The sequence below is a fragment of the Lepidochelys kempii genome, chromosome 7, assembly GCF_965140285.1.
Source record: "Lepidochelys kempii isolate rLepKem1 chromosome 7, rLepKem1.hap1, whole genome shotgun sequence".
Lineage (NCBI taxonomy): Eukaryota > Metazoa > Chordata > Testudines > Cheloniidae > Lepidochelys > Lepidochelys kempii.
Genome location: NC_136386.1, coordinates 29,375,980 through 29,400,916, shown reverse-complemented (window position 1 = coordinate 29,400,916; position 24,937 = coordinate 29,375,980). Strand labels below are relative to the sequence as shown.

General features: G+C 42.6%; 1 protein-coding gene across 1 annotated transcript in view; it reads left to right on the top strand.

Annotated features, from left to right (window-relative positions):
* Nucleotides 1–17,794, top strand: part of NINJ1 (ninjurin 1) — a 34,685-nt gene extending 16,891 nt beyond the window's left edge. The window contains exons 2-4 of the mRNA XM_073351577.2: nt 2,370–2,604; nt 9,043–9,208; nt 15,615–17,794. Of these exons, the coding sequence (XP_073207678.1) occupies nt 2,370–2,604; nt 9,043–9,197 (390 nt within the window). The 3' untranslated portion in view covers nt 9,198–9,208; nt 15,615–17,794. The remainder of the gene's footprint in view (nt 1–2,369; nt 2,605–9,042; nt 9,209–15,614) is intronic.
* Nucleotides 17,795–24,937: the final 7,143 nt, after the last annotated feature.

Sequence of the window (24,937 nt, the reverse complement as noted above, 5' to 3'; positions counted from 1 at the left end):
AGGAAACTGGGGCAAATAGGGTTGGGTTTTTTTTAAAAAAATTTAATACCATGGGAGCTAAACAAAGCTAAAGAAATAGATATTTCTGACTGACTGAAGTTTTGATCTGAAAAATTAATACTTCCTCTTTTCACCATTCTCAGTAATCCTCTGTGTGAGGCTATGATTACATGGCTTCATTCCCATCACTGCTGTCTCATGACATTTTTCTCTCAGTACATTATTTAAATGGTGTCCAGAGAAATGAGGTCAAATTTTGCAGTTTGTTCTCTTGCAAGGAACTGGGCAGTTACGTGATATAGCATAAAACATTTAATGCACTGAAATTTTTCTAGCTTCAAAGACGACAAGCACAGGATGGACAGTGGCAGAACTGGCTTTAAAACTGGAAGTTTGGATGCTTTGATCACAGCCACTGACCAGTTTAATTAGAGAGTGTCTTCTGCATTTGAAATAACCTTTAAATAGAGACTTTTCCCCACAGTGCTTAGCCTTTCCAAAGAAAACATTTATATAGTCAAAATATCCCTAACAAATGGGAGTTAAAAAACCCAAAACCAAAAAACCCCAGCCATGACACTTTTTATAATCTTTCAAAAGAAATTATATTGAAGTAGTTAGAAACCAAAGATATGGACAAGATGGAAGCTCATATACAGTCAGTCACCCAAGAGAAAAGGAAGTTGTTTGCATAATTAAACATTCAGTAAGGAAGAAGAGTTATTAAATCAGACATCGAAGGTCTATATTCTGCTCCCTCTTATGCCTGTGCAACTTCATGGAGGTGGGTAGAGGTGCCTGGGTATATTTTTGTGCTACATGGGTGTAACAGAAGGCATAATTTGGTTCATAGTTTTAAGTGTGTACCAAGGGCCAGATTTTTTAAAGAGGTCAAAGGGAGGTAGGTGCCTAACCTGCTTTGAGAGAGACAAGGTGGGTGAGTTAATATCTTTTATTGGACCAACTTCTGTTGGTGAGAGAGACACGCTCTCGAGCTTCTGAAGAAGAGCTCTATGTAAGCTCAAGAGCTTGTCGCTCTCACCAACAGAAGCTGGTCCAAATAAAATATATTAACTCATCCTCCTTGTCTCTCTAATACCCTGGGACCAACACAGCCACAACATAAGCTGCTTTTAGGCAGTTTTGAAAATCTCACCAGGTGCCTAATTCCTTTAGAAATCTGTTGCCAATGACAGAGTTTTACTGATATCCTAAAGGATGAGGAAGGAAAAAAAGCAAGAGAGAACAGACCTGCTATGTCTACTGCTTTCCCCAATAGATTACTGCTTTTTTGGCATTTGGTGTTAGAAATCCCCTGACCTTTCAAAACAAAAAGTCCGTTGCCTTTGTAGCGGGGGGGGGGGGGGAGGGGAAGTATCTTAATCATCTCCCATCACATGAGATCAGAAATGGAATATCCACATACGTATTGGGGTGGGCACAGCATGGGAATATCCACCAGTGTATCTGGATGGCACAAAGGCTTATGCAGCAGTTTAATCCAACAAATCCTCAGATAGGATTATTGAATGACTCTGGTGGTGCATAGGTCTTGTCCCACATAGGGAGGAGTTTCATCCAGTATAGTGGGTGTTTAAAGCAGTGGCTCCCAACCGTTCCAGACTACTGTACCCCTTTCAGGTGTCTGATTTGTCTTGCATATCCCCAGGTTTCACCTCACTTAAAAACTACTTGCTTTCAAAATCAGACCTAAAAATAGAAAAAAAAGTGTCATAGCACACTATTACTGAAAAATTGCTCATGGTCTCATTTTTACCATACAGTTATAAAATAAATCAATTGGAATTTAAATATTGTACTTACATTTCAGTGTATAGTATATAGAACAGTATAAACAAGTAATTGTCTGTATGAAATTTTAGTTTGTACGGACTTCGCTAGTGCTTTTTATGTAGCCTATTGTAAAACTAGGTAAATATCTAGAGGTGTTGATGTACCCCCTGGAAGACCCGTGTGTACCCCCAGGGGTACACGTACCTCTGGTTGAGAGCTGCTGGTTTAATGTATAGCCCTGGTTTTAAAAATGTTTAAAAGCAATCCAATTTCTACACTTCTCAGCCTTTAGATAATGCAGATTCCCCAAACTTTCTGTCTCTTGTGACATGGAAATTCTGATGCACATGCTTCTAACAGTTAGTACATTGTATATATCTGCCTTAAGTCCAGGCATAATCTCTTGCTCCTTGATGAGAGGATCTTGGTAGGTGTGAGCACACAGAAACAGATGAGAGCAGTACAGGGGTGAGCAGAACTATTAGGGAAATCAGTCCCTGGTCCAGAGTCCCTTCTTTAGCTCGCTATCCTGTTAAACTTGATGTATTCATAACTGGAATTTTTTTAACTTTCAGCCTAGACCACAACGCTGGCTGCAGGGAAATGGACCCATTAATATGAACCACTATGCCAATAAGAAGAGTGCTGCAGAGAGCATGTTGGACATTGCTCTTCTGATGGCCAATGCATCCCAGTTGAAAGCAGTAATGGAGCAAGGACCTTCCTTCTCATTCTACATCCCACTTATTGTTCTCATCAGCATATCCCTCATACTTCAAATTGGCGTGGGCGTGCTCCTGATATTCCTTGGTACGTATTAAGAACATTACTATTTATTTTTCCTATAGGATTAACCCTGTTTTTACATTTTCCTTTTGGAAAGAAAGCTATTTGAATGGCTTTGTCTCAGAACAGGTTAAAATTCAGCTACAGAATACAGGAAATGTTTTTGGTATGTTGGCTTCCTTTTCACTGGGGAAAGTGGATTGCCGATAAGCTTCCTCATTTTTAATTGCTGACTGCAGGAAAATAGACTATCATTTCAGTGAGACTGGAGGACCAAGGAACATAGTTAAATACAGTGCACTTTAAACAACAACAAAAATCTATATAGGGCAGGCTCTTTATGCACCATAGCCTCATGCAATTAGAAGCAACAGAGTCTTAAGGAATGACCAAAAAGTTATTCTGTAGCAACAGCAGTAAAAGAGTAGATTACACCTCCTCCCCAACATCTTTATTAGAAGTGACACTACAGTCCTCCACCCCCACATTACCAATGTGACAGACTAATAGTGGTACCCTAGATGTTTTCTTTAGTTTATCACTAGTTACACCCCTACCCCAAATTTCTTTTACACTGATGCTGTACATGGCTTTAACGACTTTAAACCAGTGTGAGTGAAAGAAGAATTTGGTCCTGAGTACTAGACATCAGCATAAGGCTTGGTAAGAATAAAATGAACTTATTTGAAAACTCCCAGCCTTATGGGGTAAATAGGGGAACTCATATTACTTTGCATGTACCATAAATGGCATTAAGGAGTATTTTAGAATACTGACATTCTGGTTACCACACGTATCGTACAAAGAACAATGGAAAGATATAGTCAAGGATGCCAAAGTCGTTACAGGTTTTGACACTAGTGATTTTTAGAAGTATTAACTGGACTTAAAGCTAAGAAGAAGAAATTCACTCTTTATAGCATCTCTTATTGGTATATAATCCCTTGAAAGAAATGGATTGACAGCCATAAGCTATTAGAGAATTGTTCAAAGGCAAGATCCTGGATTCTATTTGAGGAATGGTATAGCTAACAAACAGCTAAGATAGAATTTCTTCACACCAAAGACATGTCTAACCCATGATCAAGCCACCATCACTTCATCTTGACTTTTGGGCCAACAGGACATATAACATCAGAGTAAAAGCTGATATGTCTATGCCTGGGGACCATCTTCTGGAATGGTGAGGAGATTCTAGCACAAGTATCAAGATCACTTTGATTTTGAACTTATTGTCACTATTAATATTCATTATTACCAGTGTTACATGTGTCTGATTACTGGTAAGACTAAAGAAAACATCAGTAGAGAAAGCATTTATACTTTTTCTGAAAAATATTTAAGATGATATATTTATTATTAGGACTTATTTAAAGATAGAGGGTGAAATCCTAGCTGCATTGGGCTTCAATGGGAATGTTGCCATTATATTAAATAATTTGGATTAAATCAAAGGGACTGATCTATGTAGAATCCAAGTTCTGCTTTTTGCATTTTCTATTATCCTCGAATTTACAGACCCCATTGCCGTTTCATGCAGCTGGAAATTAATGCAGCATTTTTATTGATTTTTTTCAAAATACCGACATTTACTGTACCAGCACTAGGAATGTCTGTATTTATACTGCAGATGAAAATCCAAGACCCAAGAACTAGTTATCCAAGTTCTGAGTTTAAAGTTAGACTCCTTCTAAATTAACAGAGCAACTGTGTTGTGTGGGCAAAGGGCTTGATCCTGTGCTCCTTATGCAAAACACTGACCTCAATAGAAGGGATGTGCATGGAGGGTGGGTGCAGGGGAATCCATTTCCTATACTCCAATCCCATGGTTGCATTAGTGGTCCAGTATCCATTTTGGTGGAAAATTCCAAATAAATGATGCTAACGGACTATAACCTAGAATTTGCTAACATGCGTCTCTGGGATGAGAGTGGAGAGCACCAAGGAATTATGCAGCATTCTTCCAAAACATTTTTGAAAGTAGAATCATTTGCATTGTCACTATCAGAATCTTTGGTAGTCTTTGCATATACTTTGCCATCACAGGAGTGAGATGTGTAGTGAGATTCCAGCATCACTTTGCAAAGTTTTTAGAAAAGGCCTGTATCTGGGGCTGTAACATTCATAAGAATCACCTAGTCAAAAGGAAACCGACACCGAAAATATCTGCAGCTCAAGTTTAAAGAGTTGACCTGAGATGCTTATGCAAGTTGCCAGAGGACAGGCTTAGGTTTTCCACCAACAGCCCCTCAATAACAGCCTGTGCCACAGCCCATTGAAATAAGTGGGAGTCCTACTGACTTCAGAAGGCATTGGATCAGCCCCTTGCTACTGACAGCTGTATATATATATATATATATATATAAACATTTCTCAGGTAGATTTGAAAGGCTCTTCTTTTGAAATTAAGCCCGTAAGATATTTGTGTTTTTCCATACGTAAAAAGGAGAAGTCTGGAAAGCAGAAGCCAGAGTTCACACAGGGCACTTAAAGAACCCCTCCACCCCACCCCTGATTTCTCTTTGATTGTTGCTGAGAGACTGGTTTGAGCCCCATTGCTGCTGAATAATCCATCTCTCAGCAGTGGCAGACACTGCTTTTTAACATTTACATCTGGCTAGCAGGCTGCAATCTTCTTTCAGATGTGGACCTTTCTTCTCTAACCCATACCTTTTGTCAACCTGTAATGTGTTCTATTTGGGGGCTACACCCAAACTGTTCAGAAGCTAGAGATAAGGCAGCTGTGTAGCAGCCCACTTAGTAAACAGAGTGGTGTTCAGCCAGCACATTTAGCTGGTGCTTTAAGATTAGCACTTGCTGCCTGTGAATTTCTAGATGTGTTAAGTGTTGGCATGACTTATAGAGCTCTGAATTGCTTAGGGTGTTCCTATTTGAGAGGCTCTTCCCCAGTGACACACTGCCACATAGGTGCTGGAACTAGGGATGCTGGGGGTGCGGCCGCACCCCCTAGCTTGAAGTGGTTTCCATTCTAGACAGGGTTTACAGTTTAGTTCAATGGCTCTCAGCACCCCACTATGCAAATTGTTCCGGCACCCCTGCACTAACCACAGTGGAGATCAAAGCAGTCAAGTTGGACCCCTCCTTGGTATAAATGAAATGAAGGCATGAGACACTGTAAAGGCAGCTTGCCTTTCACAGTGCAGATATGTCTGCTGCCTCAGTGTATGGTTGTTGGACAGACAGGTTAGCTCTCTGGCCAAACAAAAACTTCCCCATCCCCCCCTTTCAGGGTAATGGAAGTTGAAGCCATTATTCAGTCTCTTTCCCTTTGTTATAGATCAGTCCCAGAGTATGCCAGTTTTCACCCTTCTCTAGAGAAGATCAGCAACTCTTCTCCCTCTTTCTTCCACCCTCTCCTAGAAACTCCAGCTTCGAAAGAGGGGGCGGCAAGCGCTCAGTCCAACACCCAACCACCCTCCCCAAATGTGTCCTTGCTCAAGGCTGCTCTTGCTCCCAGGGTTCTCTTCTCTAGCTATCCAGCTTTCTAGGCAGCTTCCTCCAATTGCTCAGATGAGGCCCAGAGTGGTCTCACTGGGAGGCAAAATATATCCTGGCACTCCTTCCCATCATTCCTTGCTGTGAGCCTCCAACTCCCATCAGAAGTGGGAACAAGAACTCTGAAGAATTCCCATGTTCTGGGTTGAACCAGCAACAGGGCCATGAGCCTGCCATAAAGGGCCAGTATTCCCTGTCACAAACACAGACCAAGTGCAGAATGGGTCTGCTATTTGAGAAATAAGTTTGCTATTTCCTTCTGGTTCTAAACTGATGGAAGATTACACATGGCCTGTCCTTTGGAGAGACTGGTTTTCTGCACACTTTTCCTTGAAGGTGCCATGGCAGCGTTAACAACTTTTTAGAATGGGGAAAAAGAGAGTATTTTGAAATAGTTTAGGCTGCCTGAAATGATAGTGGGATTGGATTACTATGACAAAAGGAGTAGGAATAACTGTACTAAAGAACGGTTGAGGTTAGCTGCATGTTTCGTACTATAATAATGAAATAGGATTACTATAATTCCATCTGAAATCTCAAGAGTTCTGCTTTACTAGATGGAGCTGTATTTTACCTACTTCCTTGCCCCCAATTTTGATGAATCATCAAAATGACATTTCTCTGTAACCTGATGTCTAACACATGAGATCCTCTAGGTACATATACATTGTCTTTTTTCCCCCTCCACCAGCAGCCAGCCTTAATAAACCCTTTTCTTAAATACTACAAGAAAGGAGTTGTAGTTCATTTGTCTGGAACTGCCATGCATTACAATGATCCAGGAGATGTTAGAAGACACACCTCCACACACACAAATGACAAGCATGCTACCAGCCACGCTACATAACCTGTTTTTTCAGGGTTGCCTATGGGGTTAACTCCCAAAAAGTTTTAGTGTCAGTGTAGGTGCAGAGTAGCTGAAATGGTCACACAGTCCCCCCACTACTGCCCTACAGTGTTCTGGCTGGCTTGGGAAGTCTCTCCCAGCATGCTGCTTCTGGGAACAGAGCCGAGAACTATGGGACAGATCCCCAGGAGCCTTTGGAATCGAGAGAGTTTAGGGCACCACTAGCATGGACGCAGGGCAAACCTGCAATGGGTCATAAACTAATTCAGCATGACTAGCCGGGATTCACTGAACCGTTTGTAACTGAGTTAGTTTAAGTACAAATGGGGTCAGTAGTTCTTCAGTGTTGACAGTGCCCACATGTAGGGCCCTACCAAATTCATGGTCCATTTTGGTCAATTTCATGGCCATAGGATTTTTAAAAATAATAAAATTCATGATTACAGCTATTTAAATCTGAAATTTCATCATGTTGTAATCGTAGGGGTCCTGACCCCGAATAGGATTTGTGGGAGTGGGTCGCAAGGTTATTGTAGGGGGAGGCTGCAGAACTGCTACCCTGACTTCAGCGCTGCTTCTGGCTGGGCGCTGTCTTCAGAGCTGGGCACCTGGCCTACAGGCGCTGCCGCTCTCCGCTGCCCAGCTCTGAAGGCAGCGCAGAAGTAAGGAGTGGCAATACCGTGACCCCCCTGCAACTCCCTTTTAGGTCAGGACCCCCAATTTTGAGAAATGCTGGTCTCCCCTGTGAAATATATATAGTATAGGGTAAAAGCACACAAAAGACCAGCTTTCACGGTCCGTGACGTGTTTTTCATGGCCGTGAATTTGATAGGGCCCTACCCATATGCTAAAAACCCCCCACCCTGATTTGTATAACAGAGTTCGCAAACTGCACATCAAGGGGCTTTGGTAACACTGTTTATGACACTGTTGCTGCCAGAGCCTGCATGGTACTTAACATTTTATTCAGATTTCTTTTGTTTATATAATTTATGTATCTTACTACCAACCAAAGTTAGAGGAAGATGTCCTCTCATTAGTTCTCTTTAAGGGCCTGATCCAAAGCCCACTGAAATCAATGACAGTCTGCCTACCAACTTCAATGATATTTGAATCAGGCTATAAATTACAGAGCCCCTGTTTAGAGAAAAAGTGGTCAGAGGAGATTTTTGGCTTGCCATAATGCTGAACAGTCCTGCCAAATTTCACACAATCCTACACAAGCATATTCATATTTAATATTACTCATATATACAGTTTACAAGATCTGGAAATGAGGCCTACACCAATCTAATTTTATCTTCTCTTATTTGTCCTCCCCTCAGCAGTTAAAGCAAGGAAAAGTGCAAGCAAAGAAAAGAAAACAATGTTGACACAGCTGATGCTCAAAATAAGAGTGACTGCAAGCTGTGATGCTTTGAAATTTCACTCTCTGTTAATGTATCATAGATGAAATAATGCTCCTGCTTTCTAAAAATAAGAACCAGAAGCCGTAGGAATAGCCATCAGTGGGTAGATATGGGGGCAGGTACAGAGATCTCCTATTGGAACAGATGGGAGAGAGATGATTGGGCTATCTAGAAAGGATATACAGCCTATTCTGGCATAAGAGGCTAGACTTTACTGGTTCTCATTGGTAGATCATCTGATAAATGAGTAAAGACATGTTTTCAAGAGGTAAAGTAATAAAAAATATTTAAATTTTGCATTATGACAGTTTTCCTTTTGGAAAGAAAGAAATTCAATGTACTGTAGGGAATATTAAGAGCTACAAGTGTTGGGGATATCATTTCTGTAGGATACATTCTGCATCTAGCTACACATAGCAAGTCAGTGGGAGCTGCACAAATGTATCTAAGAGCAGAATATGGCTCTTACAGTATAAGAGGATATTACATATTCATCACAAATGAAATTAGTCCTCAGATTTTGCAACATTGGCTGCAATGCTAACTTCCCTTTTTGCAGGGCGGATGGGTCTGGCATCTAGTGAGGGGTAAAGAGAAATCTTTATATAAGATAAATAATAAAAAGCTTTTTACCATGTATGTTAATGTGTTTTGATAGTAAAAATACCACTTTTCTCTTTTCCTTTCAAGTAAAATATGACCTTAATAACCCTACAAAGCATGCCAAGCTGGATGTCCTCAATAACCTTGCAACTGGACTGGTGTTCATTATAGTAGTTGTGAATATTTTTATCACTGCCTTTGGAGTGCAGAAACCAGTGGCTGAGACAGCCTCAAGACAGTAAGTGACAAGAAGGTGAGTTATGATCCTTTCAAATTTTTTTCTATTGCCTTCCACCCAACCGACAGTACCCACTCATACAGCCTCCCACACTCCTCATCAGAGCCTGAAAATCATGGTTTTTTTTAACCTGGCCATTTCCCCCTTTAAAGTTTATCTGTATTATCTCTGTAGAGGGAGAACAAGTGTATTCTTCACACTGTTCTTGAATGAGATTATAAATACTAGGGATTATCAATGAATTGGATACTGGATTTTGACTGCAAAGCGCAAAAAAAGACTTAGGCATATAGAAGACAGTTTTGTACTCCACAGAGGGAACATACGAGGGGCCCCTCTTGAAGTCGTAGAGAGCATGCCTCAGAAAAAGCCACTCCTTCTTCTCAGTGCTCACAAAGCCAAATCAAGGGACTGAAAACTGTACTTTTACCCTTCTACCACAAAAGCTTTTTTACTAGGCAGGTTTGCATTTGCAGTATATTGCTATGCCAGTCAGTTATTAACACATAAAAGACTTTATCCAAGTTACTGGTATGGTTTATTGTTAACCCAATACAATGTTAGGCAGCAGTAGAGATGTTAGACTTCATTTACTGTGCCCTGTGGTTTTCCCAGGATGCACTTCTTCCTGTTTGTAGGAAGCCCAACCCAGGAAATTCTGCACTATAGGTTGCTTTGATAAATGTGGTAGAACTGTGTTATTTCCCCCACCCGAGCAGTGTAAGGCTACTCCTCAATGTGGAAGGTACTTGAAAATAAGAGGCTCTGATTTACCCTTCTATGTAAGCATAGAAGAGCTTGTGAAAGATCAAAATGTAGATCTCAGCAGCATTGAGAGGCTGCATTCTGGCTGAAATTCATCACAGCGCAGAAGGCAAGCCCAAGAGCAGGGTACGACTACCATCACACTTACACCCTCAACAGAGGATTTAAATTGTATACCATGTGCCTTGCTTTGGCCCTCTGCACAGGGGGGCATGTCCTCTTAATCCCAAATCCCTTTTCAAGAAGGCCTGTGGACGAAACCATTGCATGGAACTGCCAGTAGTAATCCCATAGTATGCCAGATCCCCACACTAATCCCACATGACACTGCACAGCCTCATACACATCCCCCATCAGATGGGCAAGCTCCAGAAACAGCAGCAAAGACAGTTACATTAATTTTATTTCAAAAATGTAACATTAAAAAGGCATCCATATATTTTCTCCAAGTGCCCTGCCAGCTATTCAAAATTACGAAGTCAGAACAACCATCTCAGTCAGCCTCATCCCTTCTACAGAGTAGCATTCTCTAGCATTACATACAAAAAAAAAAAAAAACCAAAACAAAACTATGAACACTATGGTTGCAAAGTCAAGCACTCAGAGGTTAGGGAATTCTGGAATTGCAAAAGCCTGTGCAACCTTAGTTCAGCCCTCGAGCCTTGCCTAACGTCACACAAGAAGCCTGTGCAAGAGCCAGCAATGGAAGCCAAGAGGAGACTACTAGGTCCCAGCCCTCATATCTAAACTTTCTTTCACTTCTTACAACCCTTTTCCTCATTCATACCCCATACTGTTCAATGGTGAGGCAAGGGAACTGCTGAACTAGTATTAGGTAATTCTGTATTTATCCTACCATAATGCATACACACAAGGGGGCCAAATTAAGGTTCCTTAATTAACTTTAATTCTCATATTTCCCTCGCTTTTAAGAGCTCCACTCTGCAACCTCAACTTCCTTTTAAAGGTAGGGTGTTTGTACGTGGATTCCTGGGGTTTTAAAAAGGAAAATTGAGAAAAACCCAAATTCCATCATTTAGAATCATATCTAACATCTGCTAGGGTCACCAGCAGAATTGGAACTGAAGACCTTTAGCTAAAGTGAGAGAGATCTGTGCTGTGGATCTAAAGGAGTAACTTCTTTTTTTGGACTTGCCACTAGAAGGGGACATGTCATGGGGCATGACTACCCTGTAGCACTGCAGGCACTCCCTGCCTTAGTTTCCTCCTCACAGGTGTTTACGTGGCTCAGCCACGCAGGTGGGTGAACCTGAGTTCAATCCTTTTTCAGGGGTAACAAGTCCAAACAAACATCCCAAACAAATAAGCCCCAAAGACCAGAAGAACCTTTAACTGAAAGCCACCACTGGGCTCTGTTCCCGTCCAGTAGGTTGTTCCCTAACGAGGAGCCCGAGCGCTCCTCCTGGAGCTGGGTAATTCATTCAGTTATTCTCTCTCTCCTTAAGCCAGGAGTTCCCAGGTCTCCTCCTTGAAGCTGAACTGTAATTTAGCCCTCAGTAGGACCTGGGATAGCTTCTGCCTCAGCTGGCCCTTCTCTCTTCCCTCCCCACACCTGCATCCTCAGGGTCAGAGGATTCAGCGGGCCAGCCTTCTCTTGCTAGTGTCTGCCCTGCTGTGAGGGAGGAGGCAGGATTTATGCTGGTCTCCTTCTCCCAGCTCATCCCCAGATAGTTGGGTGAGAGGGGAGCCTTGCCCCACCCTCTCTAGAAGCCTCCTGCTCCTGGCCTTTAAAGACACAATGATGGGATTTCCTCCCAAACACCTCTTAGAAAGGGAGTGGTCCTGGGACCATCAATAACTCCTACAGCCTCGTGTGTATATATTGTGACAATACTCTGTCCTTGCCTCCATGGGTCCCGCATTTCCTGGCAGATTTTGCTAGCCTCAGAGGCTCACTGTGACCCTCCACATAACCCTTCTCTCTCTAGAGACAAGGGTCATAGTCTACTGAGCCATTTTCATCATAAGCCAGTGAGGGAGGTGAGGAGAAGTTATCCTTCCTTGTACAGTCTCTGTTATCTCCCAGTCTCAGTGATTAATCAGGGGGCAAAGGTGGCCGGTGGGGAGCCCAGGCCCACCCTCTACTCTGGGCTCTAGCCCAGGGACCCTAATAGTATCAGCTATGGTAGCTGACCTTTTAGAAACATGACATGTACAATTCCCTGAGCTACTTCCCCCACACAGCAGCCCTCACTTCCTCAAGCTCCACTTCACCCTTACCTCAGGCCTCCTTCCTTGTGCCTGTTATGGTGTATACTACTCAGTCTCTCCAACAGTGCAACTTCCTCCCACAGCTCCTGACATGCGCCCCCACCTGACTAACTGGGAGGTTTTTAACCAGTTTCAGCCAGCCCCTGATTGGCTTCAGGTGTCCCAATCAACCTAGCATTCTCCCTGCCTTCTGGAAAGTTCTTAATTGACCTGGAGGTGTCTTAATTGACCTGGAGCAGCTGCCATTTCACTTATCCTGGTACCAAGGATTTGTTTAGCCTGGAGCTAATATATCTATCTCCCACTACTTTTCTATAGCCATCTGGCCTTGCCCCGTCACAGTATATAATCAGGCCTTTCAAAATCTCAAAGTGCCACATGAGTTGGTGGGGGTAGACTGATCCTTAGGTACCATTACCGTTAAGAGGGCAGACTACTTTGGCACAGGACATAATAGCTCTTTGCTAGACAGCAACAGAACATTAGGAATCAGAAGTCTGAGGCTGTATTCCTGACTCTGGAGGGGGTTGTCATCCAAGGGTTACAAACAGCCACCCACAGAAATCTGGCTCATTTGTTCTGAAAGGCAGCATGGCTACGCAGATGAATCTGTCGTACTCAGGACCTGTGTTCTAGTCCCAGCTCTCCCAGAAGTGAACTTTGTTACCCCATCTGTAAAATGGGAGAATGTGAAGGGAGGGGCAAAATAATAGTTGCACACCTTTTAAGGTAGAGGGTATGAGGGCTTTTGCTAAGAAGTTAGGGCCATGAAGTGCATAAAATCATTAACACCAGTCAGCAGAGAGTTGAGACCAGAAAGAGTGGATTCCTCCTCCCAGTCCAGCACACCTTTCCCTTTACAGCATACATGAGATGCTTAGTAGAGTCTTGAAGCATGCTCAGGGTAATTGCTTTTGTTAGGGAGCTATGTGTAGCCAGAGCATACTCTGTGCACAAGGAATGTTCAGAGATTTTACCAACTAGCTTCTAATCAGCTATACAGAGTGTGCAGATAGCAATTTTCAGGGGCTTGTAACTTCATCAAATCTAGGTAAGTTTTCACGGGACAACAAAAGGCACTTCGTGCCCCAGGACTATTCCTTTGCCAAACATCAAATCCCTCCTTCAGGATGGAGGCACTAAGAGACAAAGATAGTTGGAAACACTTAAAATTCAAAACTATTTGTTTCTAAACCTGTTCTCAGGAATGGCTATGCAGTTGATGCCAAAGTTTAAAAAAAAGCCACAGCATGGGACAAATACCTGGCATAGAACACTTTAGTTTAAGTGGATACAGAAAACAGAGGCTTATAAGAGGAAATATTAGCCAGCCCTAACTACAGGTATTGCTACCAGCTCTACCTGTAATAACAACCTACTGATAGTAATACAACGGTATAGCAGAGTTGACTCACCGCTGGTGTGACCCTCTCACGGCACAAGGAGGGAGGCAGTCTCACAAATAGGCTGGTCCCAAACCAAACCGTTTAGTGCTTCATAGATTATAACCAACACCTTAAAGTCTATGCAGATGCTAGCTAGTAACCAATTCTGGAGCACAAGTGTCCTCTGTAAAGAGCCACTCACTCGGTAGGCAGTGCATATCTCCTGCACTAGTTCCTGAACGGATTTTAGACTTATCATTGGCACTTGGGAGAATTGGTTTCACGTTCTCTCTCCAACAGTGAGATCCTCCACAGCTACAGGACTCAGCAGTGAACATCTTAATGGGACTTGCAGCTGTTACATGCGATCCACAAGTCATCTGTTTCCGGGCTTCACAAGCCAATCGTGCTTTGGGCAGAATTAACATGCCATGCTGGTTTCTGTGTCCGTTGTACATCATCCCTCTAAAACATGCACAAGTGCTTCCTCCTGCAGATTTCTACCACCTGCCCATTGACTTTGCTTCTCTCCCCCACCACTCCTCCGCCCCATACGTGGCGGAGCTATAGGCATTTTGTGGAGACCGTTGTTTTTCAGTTGCTGTGGTTTTGTGAAATATCATGTTATTTAGCTGTCTCCATTGGGCATAGAGGATTCTATGGAGCATTTATGTAGGAGTTTCTTTGTTTCATTGCCCTGGGCAGTGAACATGCTAGAAAAAACACATGGCCCAAAGGTTTGGGGTTTTTTTCCCCCCTTTACATTATGTTTGGGAGTGTCTAGCTCACAGTAACCATCTTTCTGAAAAGTCAGAGTCTGAATGTTCCTTTTCTCTGTGATCCCAATGGGAACCTTTAAAACCTTGCATTCTGCCCAGTGGGTGCCTCTCTTTATAAGCAGAGCGTACATAGGTATATGTTTCATTAGTCATCCACAACATTTGTACGCACACAGGGTTATGTATCTACCACAGAGGCTGTCTGACTGAAATTGTAATAGAGATTTCAATTTCCCAGTTTGCGATGAGGGCAAAACCGCAACTAATTTACCTTGGTGGTAAGAGGTCAGGTAGAGAAGTATGTCCTATCACCTGCACAAGACTCTGTCGCTGTGGTTCGACCTATAAACTGTATGTGCGGGCACACACATACTTCTCAACTTGAATGGCGAACTCAGAGTTGTGCCTGGGTCCTTTACCTTTTTAATCCTTACTTGGTATAGGTTTGGGGTTTCTGAAAAAGGTACTTTGGATCTGTTCAGATTTTAATTTAGCAAAGAGAAGATTAAGGGGTGACTTGAATATAGTCTGTAAGTGTCTACATGGGGAACTGATATTTAATAATAATCTCTTCAATCTAGTTGAGAAAAATCTAACATGATCCAGTGGCTGGAAGTTGAATCTAGACAAATTCAGACTGGAAATAAGGTGCAAGTTTTTTTTAAGGGTGAGAGTAATTGACCATTGGAACAGTTTAGCAAAGGTTGTGCGATCAGTCTATCACTGATCATTTTAAAATCAAGATTGGATGATTTTCTAAGAGGTCTGCTCTAGGAATTATTTTTGGGAAATTCTATGGCCTGTTGTATCAGACTGGATGATCATGGTGGTCCCTTCTGCCATCAGAATCTGTTAATTATTTGCCCACTGGCACATGCAGCCTTTACTAAAAATAAAAAAAAAAATCGGCCCATTCACTCATGTACAGTCTTTATAGATCTTTGAAAATAACTCTCTCTTTTCTCACTGGGATTTTGGCAAAAATACAGCCCCTGGTAGCCAAACACAGAGTGGCAGCTAGAAGTGAGGCCCTCATTGGACATCTCCCAGAATCTGTAACAGGCACTGGTCTGCTCATGAAGGACTATGTTGGCATGTTACCTGTGAAGGACCATGCTGGGTGGAAGTGGGCACTTTCCAGCTTTGCCGTACTATAAGCCAACATGGCAGAAGATTTTTATTCCATTGTCGAGGGAACTTGTGAGTCACTGTAATTCTTACATAATTGACCTTAATTTTTTGCTTTTCATTTTATTTCAGAGATCTGAACCATTGACCCCTCCTCTAAGTACTTCTGCACGTGAGCCAGTTAAACTTGGACACAGAAAGGAGAAGCTGAAGTTCTTCAAGCCAGCATTTTTCTGTTTCCTTCAAATGACTTGTTTTCTGTGCCTGGGATTTTCATCCTATTAAATATGTAATTTGTTCAGTTTCTAGTGGAAAGGTTGAGTGTTTTAACTGCTAGTTCACTGACTCTACCTTCGAAGAGTCTGGCATCTCACTTTCTATAGAAACTGGAGGAGTTCTTCAGAGAAATATGCAATGTGAATGCATTCAACAGGGAACATAAAGCGATGGCATGAGCTCCAAAGGCGTCTTGGACTCCTCACTTTTTGTGCCTCCTGTTTTCTTGATGGATGAGAAGTTACACAACAAAAATTGCTGTCATTTCCACTATGGAAACCAAGGGTCTTACATTCTGGCACAGTCATACTGTCCTAACCTCTCTCAGTTGTAGCTAGGTATTTATATTCCATATTGCTGTAGTGGAATGCCTTTATGTTGTCTGAAGATGGCCAGCCCTAATTTTCCCACTCTTCCTAGGGAGCTGTTCGTCTCTTCAGCTAAACCAAAAACTCCACCTCTTCCAAGGTGACAGGAATCCAGTAGGAACAAAAGTTAACAAGCTTTCCTTTGCCCAATTTTTCTCTCAAGTACTTATTGGCCCAGTTTCTCTGTCGGTTGGATCACAAGGGCCTGCATAAACGTTCCCTCCCCTTGGCACAGGGTCCCACAAGTAGTCCCTTTGCATAGTTTCTCACTCTCAGTCGCTGCTCTCCTCCAATCCATACAGGATGATTATTATCCGCAGCTCTAGCACCCCTTGAAAAGGCTTGTAAAAATGCTGCCATAGTTAGGCACCACTGAGTAACTTAAGGACAGAGGGTGACATTTATCCCTGCACAGAGGGCAGGGCAAGGCCTGTAAGGTATTAAGTCACACCTAATCCATCAAATTACGATACAGAGGGGCAAATTTCCCTCTGAGAAAAAGCCGGATCTCTGCACTTATTTGATTTTGTGAGTTTGTGACTGATTAACATTTTTTTTAAGTAATAAATTTAAAGAGATAGCAAGAAAAAGATCCTCAAGGGCTCATGTTCCCTGCTGGCACAGGAAGCAAAAGTTTTTCGGAGGGCATACTGTTGCTGGCAATGGTGTATATTGCGAGTTTTGCCACTGAAAGTATTTTAAACCTTTTACTTCTAATTGATCTTACTTGCAAGTAGAAGGATTTTAGTGTTCTTGCATTTTAACTTTCTTGTACATATAAATTTATACTAATATATTTCTTGTGTTATCACTTTATTTTATACATTTGTAGCCCAAAGGGTAAGCTTGTAGGAGAGTTAACAGCAGCGCTCATTTACAGTTTTAAATTGATAATCCTCTCTTCTAGTTATGAATAACTGGGTTTAGAGATTCATCTTGTGTACTGTAGGTTACATAAGAATTATCCTTTAACCAGAGACAAAGCAACAAAGTTACTGTTTTTCTATATTGCTAGTAGCAAAATATATACATACAAGCAACATAGAAGAATATTAATCTTTTCCTGATTTGTTTCTGGTCAAAAATTTTTCTGCAAGATTTCTGGCAAATACTGCTTCTAATGACATGTTGTATATATTTAAATGTAGCTTGGAGCAGCTGTGAGATGAGGCACTTAGCACAAGTTTCCCCAACATTTAATTTGTCTTCTATTAAAATTAATGAAGGAATATCAGAATGTACCTGTATTATAGAATATTCTCAATGTTGTATTGCAGTGTGTTGACTGGTAAAACATCATTGCTTGACTGCTTAAAATAAAGATTTTCTTCCATTTAAAAAAAAGCAAAAAACAAAAAAATCCAACAACAGTAAAACTGCAGGTGAAACCCTTCTGAACATGTCGTTACCATAAATAAATATCAGCAAGCGGCTTTGATATACACACTTTGAGTGTACCGCATGTGTAAAGGTAGCAAAATATAGTACTATGCAATATAGTACATCCTCATGGTGTAACCCTAACTAAATAGCCATTGCAGTGGGAAGACAAATGATTCTGACCCTTTAACTCAGGTTGGGATCCTAAGTATTTCTGATTGCAGAATAGCATGAATTTTTCTAAGTACAACTTTCCTCTTTTTATTGATAAATAAATCATTTTTCTTACTTTTGTTTCTGGTTCTCATTTACTCTCCACCTTCAGACATTTTATTACCCCACAGTGCACACCTGATGTAAATGACTCCATTGACCTCACTGGAGTTTCTGCTGCTTTCACCCGGTTGGAATTTGGCTCAGTCTATTTCTAATTCCTTCCTCCTTCCTCCCCATCCTTACAGACACAGAAAGCCAAACAGGGCTCATTTCACACTTAAATACCTTTCACTGGCTAACAGTTGTGGTTGAGAAGTACAAGAGACTCAATTGCTTACTACCTGCAGACTCATCTGCTGCATTAAGCAGCCTCTGGGGACCTGGGTTTTTTACTCACCAACACAGAACACTTATCTCTAGAGCAATCCTTGGGGCTTCTATATGACTTGATGAAATCAGTTTCCCTTCCCTTTATTTATTCTAAATTCTCAAAGCGTTTTCTAGATTTCTGTGTTTGCTTCATTTGTCTCCTCCATTCCGTCTGTCTCTCTTTCCTTTTCTCAGTCTCCAATTTTTGTATATTGGCTTTCCATTCCTTTTTAGTTTCTTTTTGCTACTTGAGCTTCATTCTCACTGTCATGCAAGGGAACCAGCTGTTTCCATGGTTTTTCCTTGAAAACATCATAGGAACAGCTGTTCTCATAGTATTTTCCACCAGAAAGATATCCCATCCTCCAGCTGCTTATGTTATATCGGGGGGAGAGAATCTACTGGATCCAAAACACCAAGTGGTGAAATTATGGCTGGATACAGTCTGTTCCCAATGGATTCTGGGGAAAATGTACCCTAGCTAAAAAACGTTCTCTCTTGGCTATTGAGAGCTAGGCATGTGTATCCAGAAATTAAGAGCCAGATTTTCAAGACAGCTGAGGACCTACCACAGCAGACAGATTTTCTAGAGCGTTCAGCTCCCATTTACTCAGCATGCTTGAAATCTTGAAAATCTGGACACCAAGTGTCACAATGGGAGCTGCTGCTGCTACTGAACTCTGAAAAGTTGGCCTCAACTATGGGTTATGAGCACATGAAAAGAAGAAGAAAAAAAAATTCAGACCCTGAGTAAAAAGCCTGATTTTCAAAAGATACCAAACACCCTCACCGTGTTCCTTAGATTTGAATAACTTTTGCCAGATGAAAGGGCCGGATGTTTTATTGCCATGTTTTTACTGCAATTAAATGAGAATTGCAAAACGTCTTCAGTCATGCAATCTATGTTTTTAAGACACTGAGGCCTTTAAAGATCATGTATTTATCATCAGGCAAAAGCTTCTCCAAGTTGGTTTCACCTGTAAATAATTTAGTCACATTAAAAAAATTCTTATTGGGCACCTATTTAAAATCCTAGATGAACTTCTCTTAGCGGTATCAGATAAATGCGTCATTTTCTACAGCTTCTTGGTCTATTAAGCTGTCCCCATGGTCAAAAACTGCTTGTTTCTAGGCAAAAGTTTCAGTTAAAAACAAATAATCAATAATGAAGCAAGATGAGCTTTTACTGGCCGTCTTGGCTCATATCAGTTCATCTTGCTCTGTATTCAGCAAATTGGAAGTAGGGCAAGAGTTACACATGCTGTTTAGGTTATAAGAAAAGGAGTACTTGTGGCACCTTAGAGACTAACCAATTTATTTGAGCATGAGCTTTCGTGAGCTACAGCTCACTTCATCACGAAAGCTCATGCTCAAATAAATTGGTTAGTCTCTAAGGTGCCACAAGTACTCCTTTTCTTTTTGCGAATACAGACTAACACGGCTGTTCCTCTGAAACCTGTTTAGGTTATGTTTATCAGTACCTCCAGCTCTAGGGCTGTTTAATGTTGCAGCTCTCTTGGTTTCATTTTAATTCACTTCAGCAAGTTACAATGACCAAATGTACTGGTCTGCAAAGTTATTCTAGGGTGTATGCCCAAAAACTCGTAAACAGATGGAAATTGTTCTCCAGCAGAATGTTGCTATAAAGTGGACTGAAGTGGTAAATGTATCTCTGGTTTATTTCAACCTTTACTCAGAAAGAGAATAATAATAATAAAACCCCCCTAAAACTCTACCCCTGCACGCTGCTAAGAGCTGCACAGCTTAGTGTATGCCAGACCTGTACTCGGTTGTTTTGATAGGTGTGTGTGTAGATTTGCTTTGGAACTCAGTTCTTTCACACATGGCCACTGTTCTGTGCCTAGGAAAAGTTCTCCATTGGACATCCTTTTCTTGGTCTCTTTGCCTTGTGATGGCTGTGTCACAGGGTGACTGGATCCTGTAAATGAGGGAGGCCCAGAGCCACTCTGCCAGAACAGGTGCTCCGAGTTTGGCCAGATAATAGGGTCAAGCAGCACCTGGGGCTAAGGGATCATGGACAAATCAGAAAGGAGACAGGCTTGGTGAATCAGAGCTGGATGAGTGGGAGTCAGGGCAGGCAAGAGCTACCACAGGACTGTGGAAGGTGTTTCCTGGGGGAAGGTTGAAGGCAGGGAGCGCAGCAAGAGGGGTTTGCTGGCTGACTTCCCCAAGCTAGAGTCAAGGGGCCAGACAAGACTGAAGGCAAGGGAGCAGCAGAGCAGAATACCCACCGATGTCTCCACAGTGGAGAGCTGGATCTAGGGGAACAGCGAGAGGAGCTGGGGGAGAGAGGGATGGTCCCTGGGCAAGGATGATCTCCCAGTAGTGTGTGTTGGGGTTCCTACTGGGAAGTGTGGTGTTGCAATCCAGCTGGAAGGCTGGGGTAGCTGTCCTGGCAGAGGGAGAGAAGAGGGCTAATAGGAGCCTACGTGTGGTGGAAGACACTGGAGAATGGTATGGATGCACTCCCAGCAGAGAGGCTGGGGGCGTTCGTGCTGGGAAGAGCAGTCTTAAGAACTAGATTCCTGGGGACTGGGGGAGATATGGACTATGTTTTGGGACTTCTGTTACAGACTATTTGCATTTATGTTTTGTAATAAACTGGCCCCAAGGCTGGGTGTTATTTAATCAAGAGCCCAGTGTAGAGGCACATGTGTTGTGCTGTGGTCTGTCATGGGAGGGCACTTCAGGCATGTCAAATCCAGAAAACTAAGTGATTTCATACAGTTGGTAATATACAGTACTGTAATCTGAATAATAATTGAGATTATTTGGGAAATCATTGTCAGGTGGAATTGCAGATTCCAGGCAGATTATCTGACTCACTTTACCAGGAAACTGTGTGGAAAGTCTGGCCCCCATTTCATCCATGGCTGCTGTTGTCACAAGTTACGTCTAGCCCAGTAACATTATATTAGTAGCTGAAAGCCCCTGCTGCCACATGGATGTGGCAATTGGGCCCAGTAATCCACCATCTGTGCAGTCTCCATGATACTACCAATTAAATTGTTGCATGTAAATTACCTGTAGGGTAAGGGAGGTGATTGGTTGAGTTACCTCTGATATCACAATGGTGTAGGCCTCTTGGCAAGGCATAGATACAACAGGAAGGCATGTAATATGGTAGAGAACTTAAAAGTGAGATAAACAGCAAATCCTAGTGATGATCGAACCTGGTGATATTCTGAACCAAAAGAGCTCACAGCCATGCTTCAAGCTGCTTTCATCACTTCACACTGACTCCACAGACAGTCTAGGCTTCAGAGTAACAGTCCTGGAATCTTATTATAGAAGTACTGCACCATTTTAAAACAAGTCTCTCAGTAAAATAAAGGCATATCAAGCAAGTAATTCTGATACATTATAGTGACAAGCCTGACAGAATAGGCTGGTTTACTGCAGGCCAGTGGGAGCAATTACTAGTGAACAGCTAATACCATAATTCAGTGACTGATATTGACTGGATTACCTATATTACACCTGGCTCCAATACAAATGTTATACGCTGGTGAAGAATCCATTTGTTGGTTTATGACTCCGCAGTTCCTCCTGTGAAGTTTCTGAAATGCTACAGTTTTGCTCCAGATTTCTCATGTGCATGCAGTAGGGAGACAGCTACTCAGGGTATGTCTGCACTGCATTGTAAGCCCAGGGTTTGAACTCAGGCTCAAGCCTACCCCCCAACCTAATTTCCATCTGCACACAAGTCACGCTAACCCAGCGCTTGGACCCCATGGGAATGGAAGGTCCAAGGCTGGGTCAAGCCAGGACCCAGGAGTCAAGCTCTAGTCCTTTGGAGTGCAGATGCAGCCCCACTGAACTAGTGCTCTGGCAGTCCACCAAAAGTACCCACAATCGCACAGGCTGACTATCTTTGTCCTCAGATGGTCAAGTTTGGTGGACAGTCCAGTTTTCCCACACTGCACCATGAACAAAGGACTAGAGCTGCCATATTTTGGGAGGGTGCTAGGAAGTCTAGAATAGGGTGGTTGGACTCAGGCCTGCATAATGCAGCATAGACGCTGGAGCTCCAAGTTGGAATCCAGCGTTCAACAACTCCTAACCTGGAGTTACAAATGAGCGTCGACACAAGCTCCAGGTTAACAAACTCAGGGTCTGCTAACTTGAGTTCTATTGACTAAACTGGGAGGAGTGGTAGATACGCTGGAGGGGAGGGATAGGATACAGAAGGACCTAGACCAATTGGAAGATTGGGCCAAAAGGAATCTGATGAGGTTCAGTAAGGATAAGTGCAGGGTCCTGCACTTAGGACGGAAGAACCCAATGCACAGCTACAGACTAGGGACCGAATGGCTAGGCAGCAGTTCTGCGGAAAAGGACCTAGGGGTGACAGTGGACGAGAAGCTGGATATGAGTCAGCAGTGTGCCCTTGTTGCCAAGAAGGCCAATGGCATTTTGGGATGTATAAGTAGGGGCATAGCGAGCAGATCGAGGGATGTGATCGTTCCCCTCTATTCGACATTGGTGAGGCCTCATCTGGAGTACTGTGTCCAGTTTTGGGCCCCACACTTCAAGAAGGATGTGGATAAATTGGAGAGAGTCCAGCGAAGGGCAACAAAAATGATTAGGGGACTGGAACACATGAGTTATGAGGAGAGGCTGAGGGAGCTGGGATTGTTTAGCCTGCAGAAGAGAAGAATGAGGGGGGATTTGATAGCTGCTTTCAACTACCTGAAAGGGGGTTCCAAAGAGGATGGCTCTAGACTGTTCTCAATGGTAGCAGATGACAGAACGAGGAGTAATGGTCTCAAGTTGCAGTGGGGGAGGTTTAGATTGGATATTAGGAAAAACTTTTTCACTAAGAGGGTGGTGAAACACTGGAATGCGTTACCTAGGGAGGTGGTAGAATCTCCTTCCTTGGAGGTTTTTAAGGTCAGGCTTGACAAAGCCCTGGCTGGGATGATTTAACTGGGAATTGGTCCTGCTTTGAGCAGGGGGTTGGACTAGATGACCTTCTGGGGTCCCTTCCAACCCTGATATTCTATGATTCTATGATTCTATGACTCTGGGCTTTGACTGAAGTGTAGACAAACCCTTAGTGACAACACAGGCAAGAAGGATTTCATGCCTTTTTTTCCTGCCCAAGAAGCTGTATGGACTATACTGCACATATGAAAAACTCCTGTTGCACTAGTGTCAGATGGGGAGGGGAGGGGTTTGGGTTTTTTGTTTGTTTTTTTTAAAAAAGGACAGATGCTGTGACAGTGAGGAAGTTAAAGATGAAGAACAGTCATGCAAGCAGAACTTGCACTGTGGAAATGCCGCTTTCACAACAGGTCATCTGAGTATCAGGAAAAAACAAAGGTCTAGACCGAATATTAAAAACCCATAAAAGTGAGATGGGAATTAGAGGAGAGATTTCCCTGGCCTAGTGATCATGCTCTGTATTACCAATCAAAGGAATCGGGTTTCTTTTCCAGCCTAGTCTTTTGCTTCCTGTGGCTGAGAGTGGGATGCATCAGTTAGGGACCCTCATTGCTCTGCTAAGACTGTAGGAAGCTGGGCAGCAAAAAGGTTGCTTCACAGTTTGGCATTAGCTGCTTCTGGAGTGCATCCTATGGTAGGGAATGACTCCTAGCTGCCTCTGTGCGCTCTCCCACCCACCGCATCCTAGCCTGGAGATCCAAATTTCAAGTAGTTTATTCTTCACCTTGGCATTCCCCTTGTAGAAAAGGGTCTATAGAATTTAATTCATATATTCATTTTCTGTAGTAGAGTAGCAACCGTGTTAGTCTGTATTTGCAAAAAGAAAAGGAGTACTTGTGGCACCTTAGAGACTAACATTTATTAGAGCATAAGCTTTTGTGAGCTACAGCTCACTTCATCGGATGTATACAGTGGAAAATATAGTGGGGAGATTTTATATACACAGAGAACATGAAACAATGGGTGTTACCATACACACTGTAACGAGAGTAATCAGGAAAGGTGAGCTATTACCAGCAGGAGAGCCGGGGTGGGGGGGGAAGAGACCTTTTGTAGTGATAATCAAGGTGGGCTGTCTGATTTGTGTCCATTTATTCTTTTACGTAGAGACTGTCCAGTTTGGCCAACGTACATGGCAGAGGGGCATTGCTGGCACATGACAGCCCCCAACCTGAAGCAAATACTCACCAGCAACCACACGCCACACAACAAAAAACACTAACCCAGGAACCTATCCTTGCAACAAAGCCCATTGCTAACTGTGTCCACATATCTATTCAGGGGACACCATCATAGGGCCTAATCACATCAACCACACGATCAGAGGCTCGTTCACCTGCGCATCTACCAATGTGATATATGCCCTCTGCCACGTACATTGGCCAAACTGGACAGTCTCTACGTAAAAGAATAAATGGACACAAATCAGACGTCAAGAATTATAACATTCAAAAACCAGTTGGAGAACACTTCAATATCTTTGGTCACTCGATTACAGACCTAAAAGTGGCAATTCTTCAACAAAAAAACTTCAAAAACAGACTCCAAGGAGAGACTGCTGAATTGGAATTAATTTGCAAACTGGATACAATTAATTTAGGCTTGAATAAAGACTGGGAGTGGATGGGTCATTGCACAAAGTAAAACTATTTCCCCTTGTTTATTTCCCCCCCTACTGTTCTTGTCAGCTCCTGGAAATGGCCCACCTTGATTATCACTACAAAAGGCTCCCTCCCACCCCAGCCCCCCGCTCTCCTGCTTGTAATAGCTCACCTTTCCTGGTTTCACAGTAGCAGCCATGTTAGTCTGTATTCGCAAAAAGAAAAGGAGGACTTGTGGCACCTTAGAGACCAACCAATTTATTTGAGCATAAGCTTT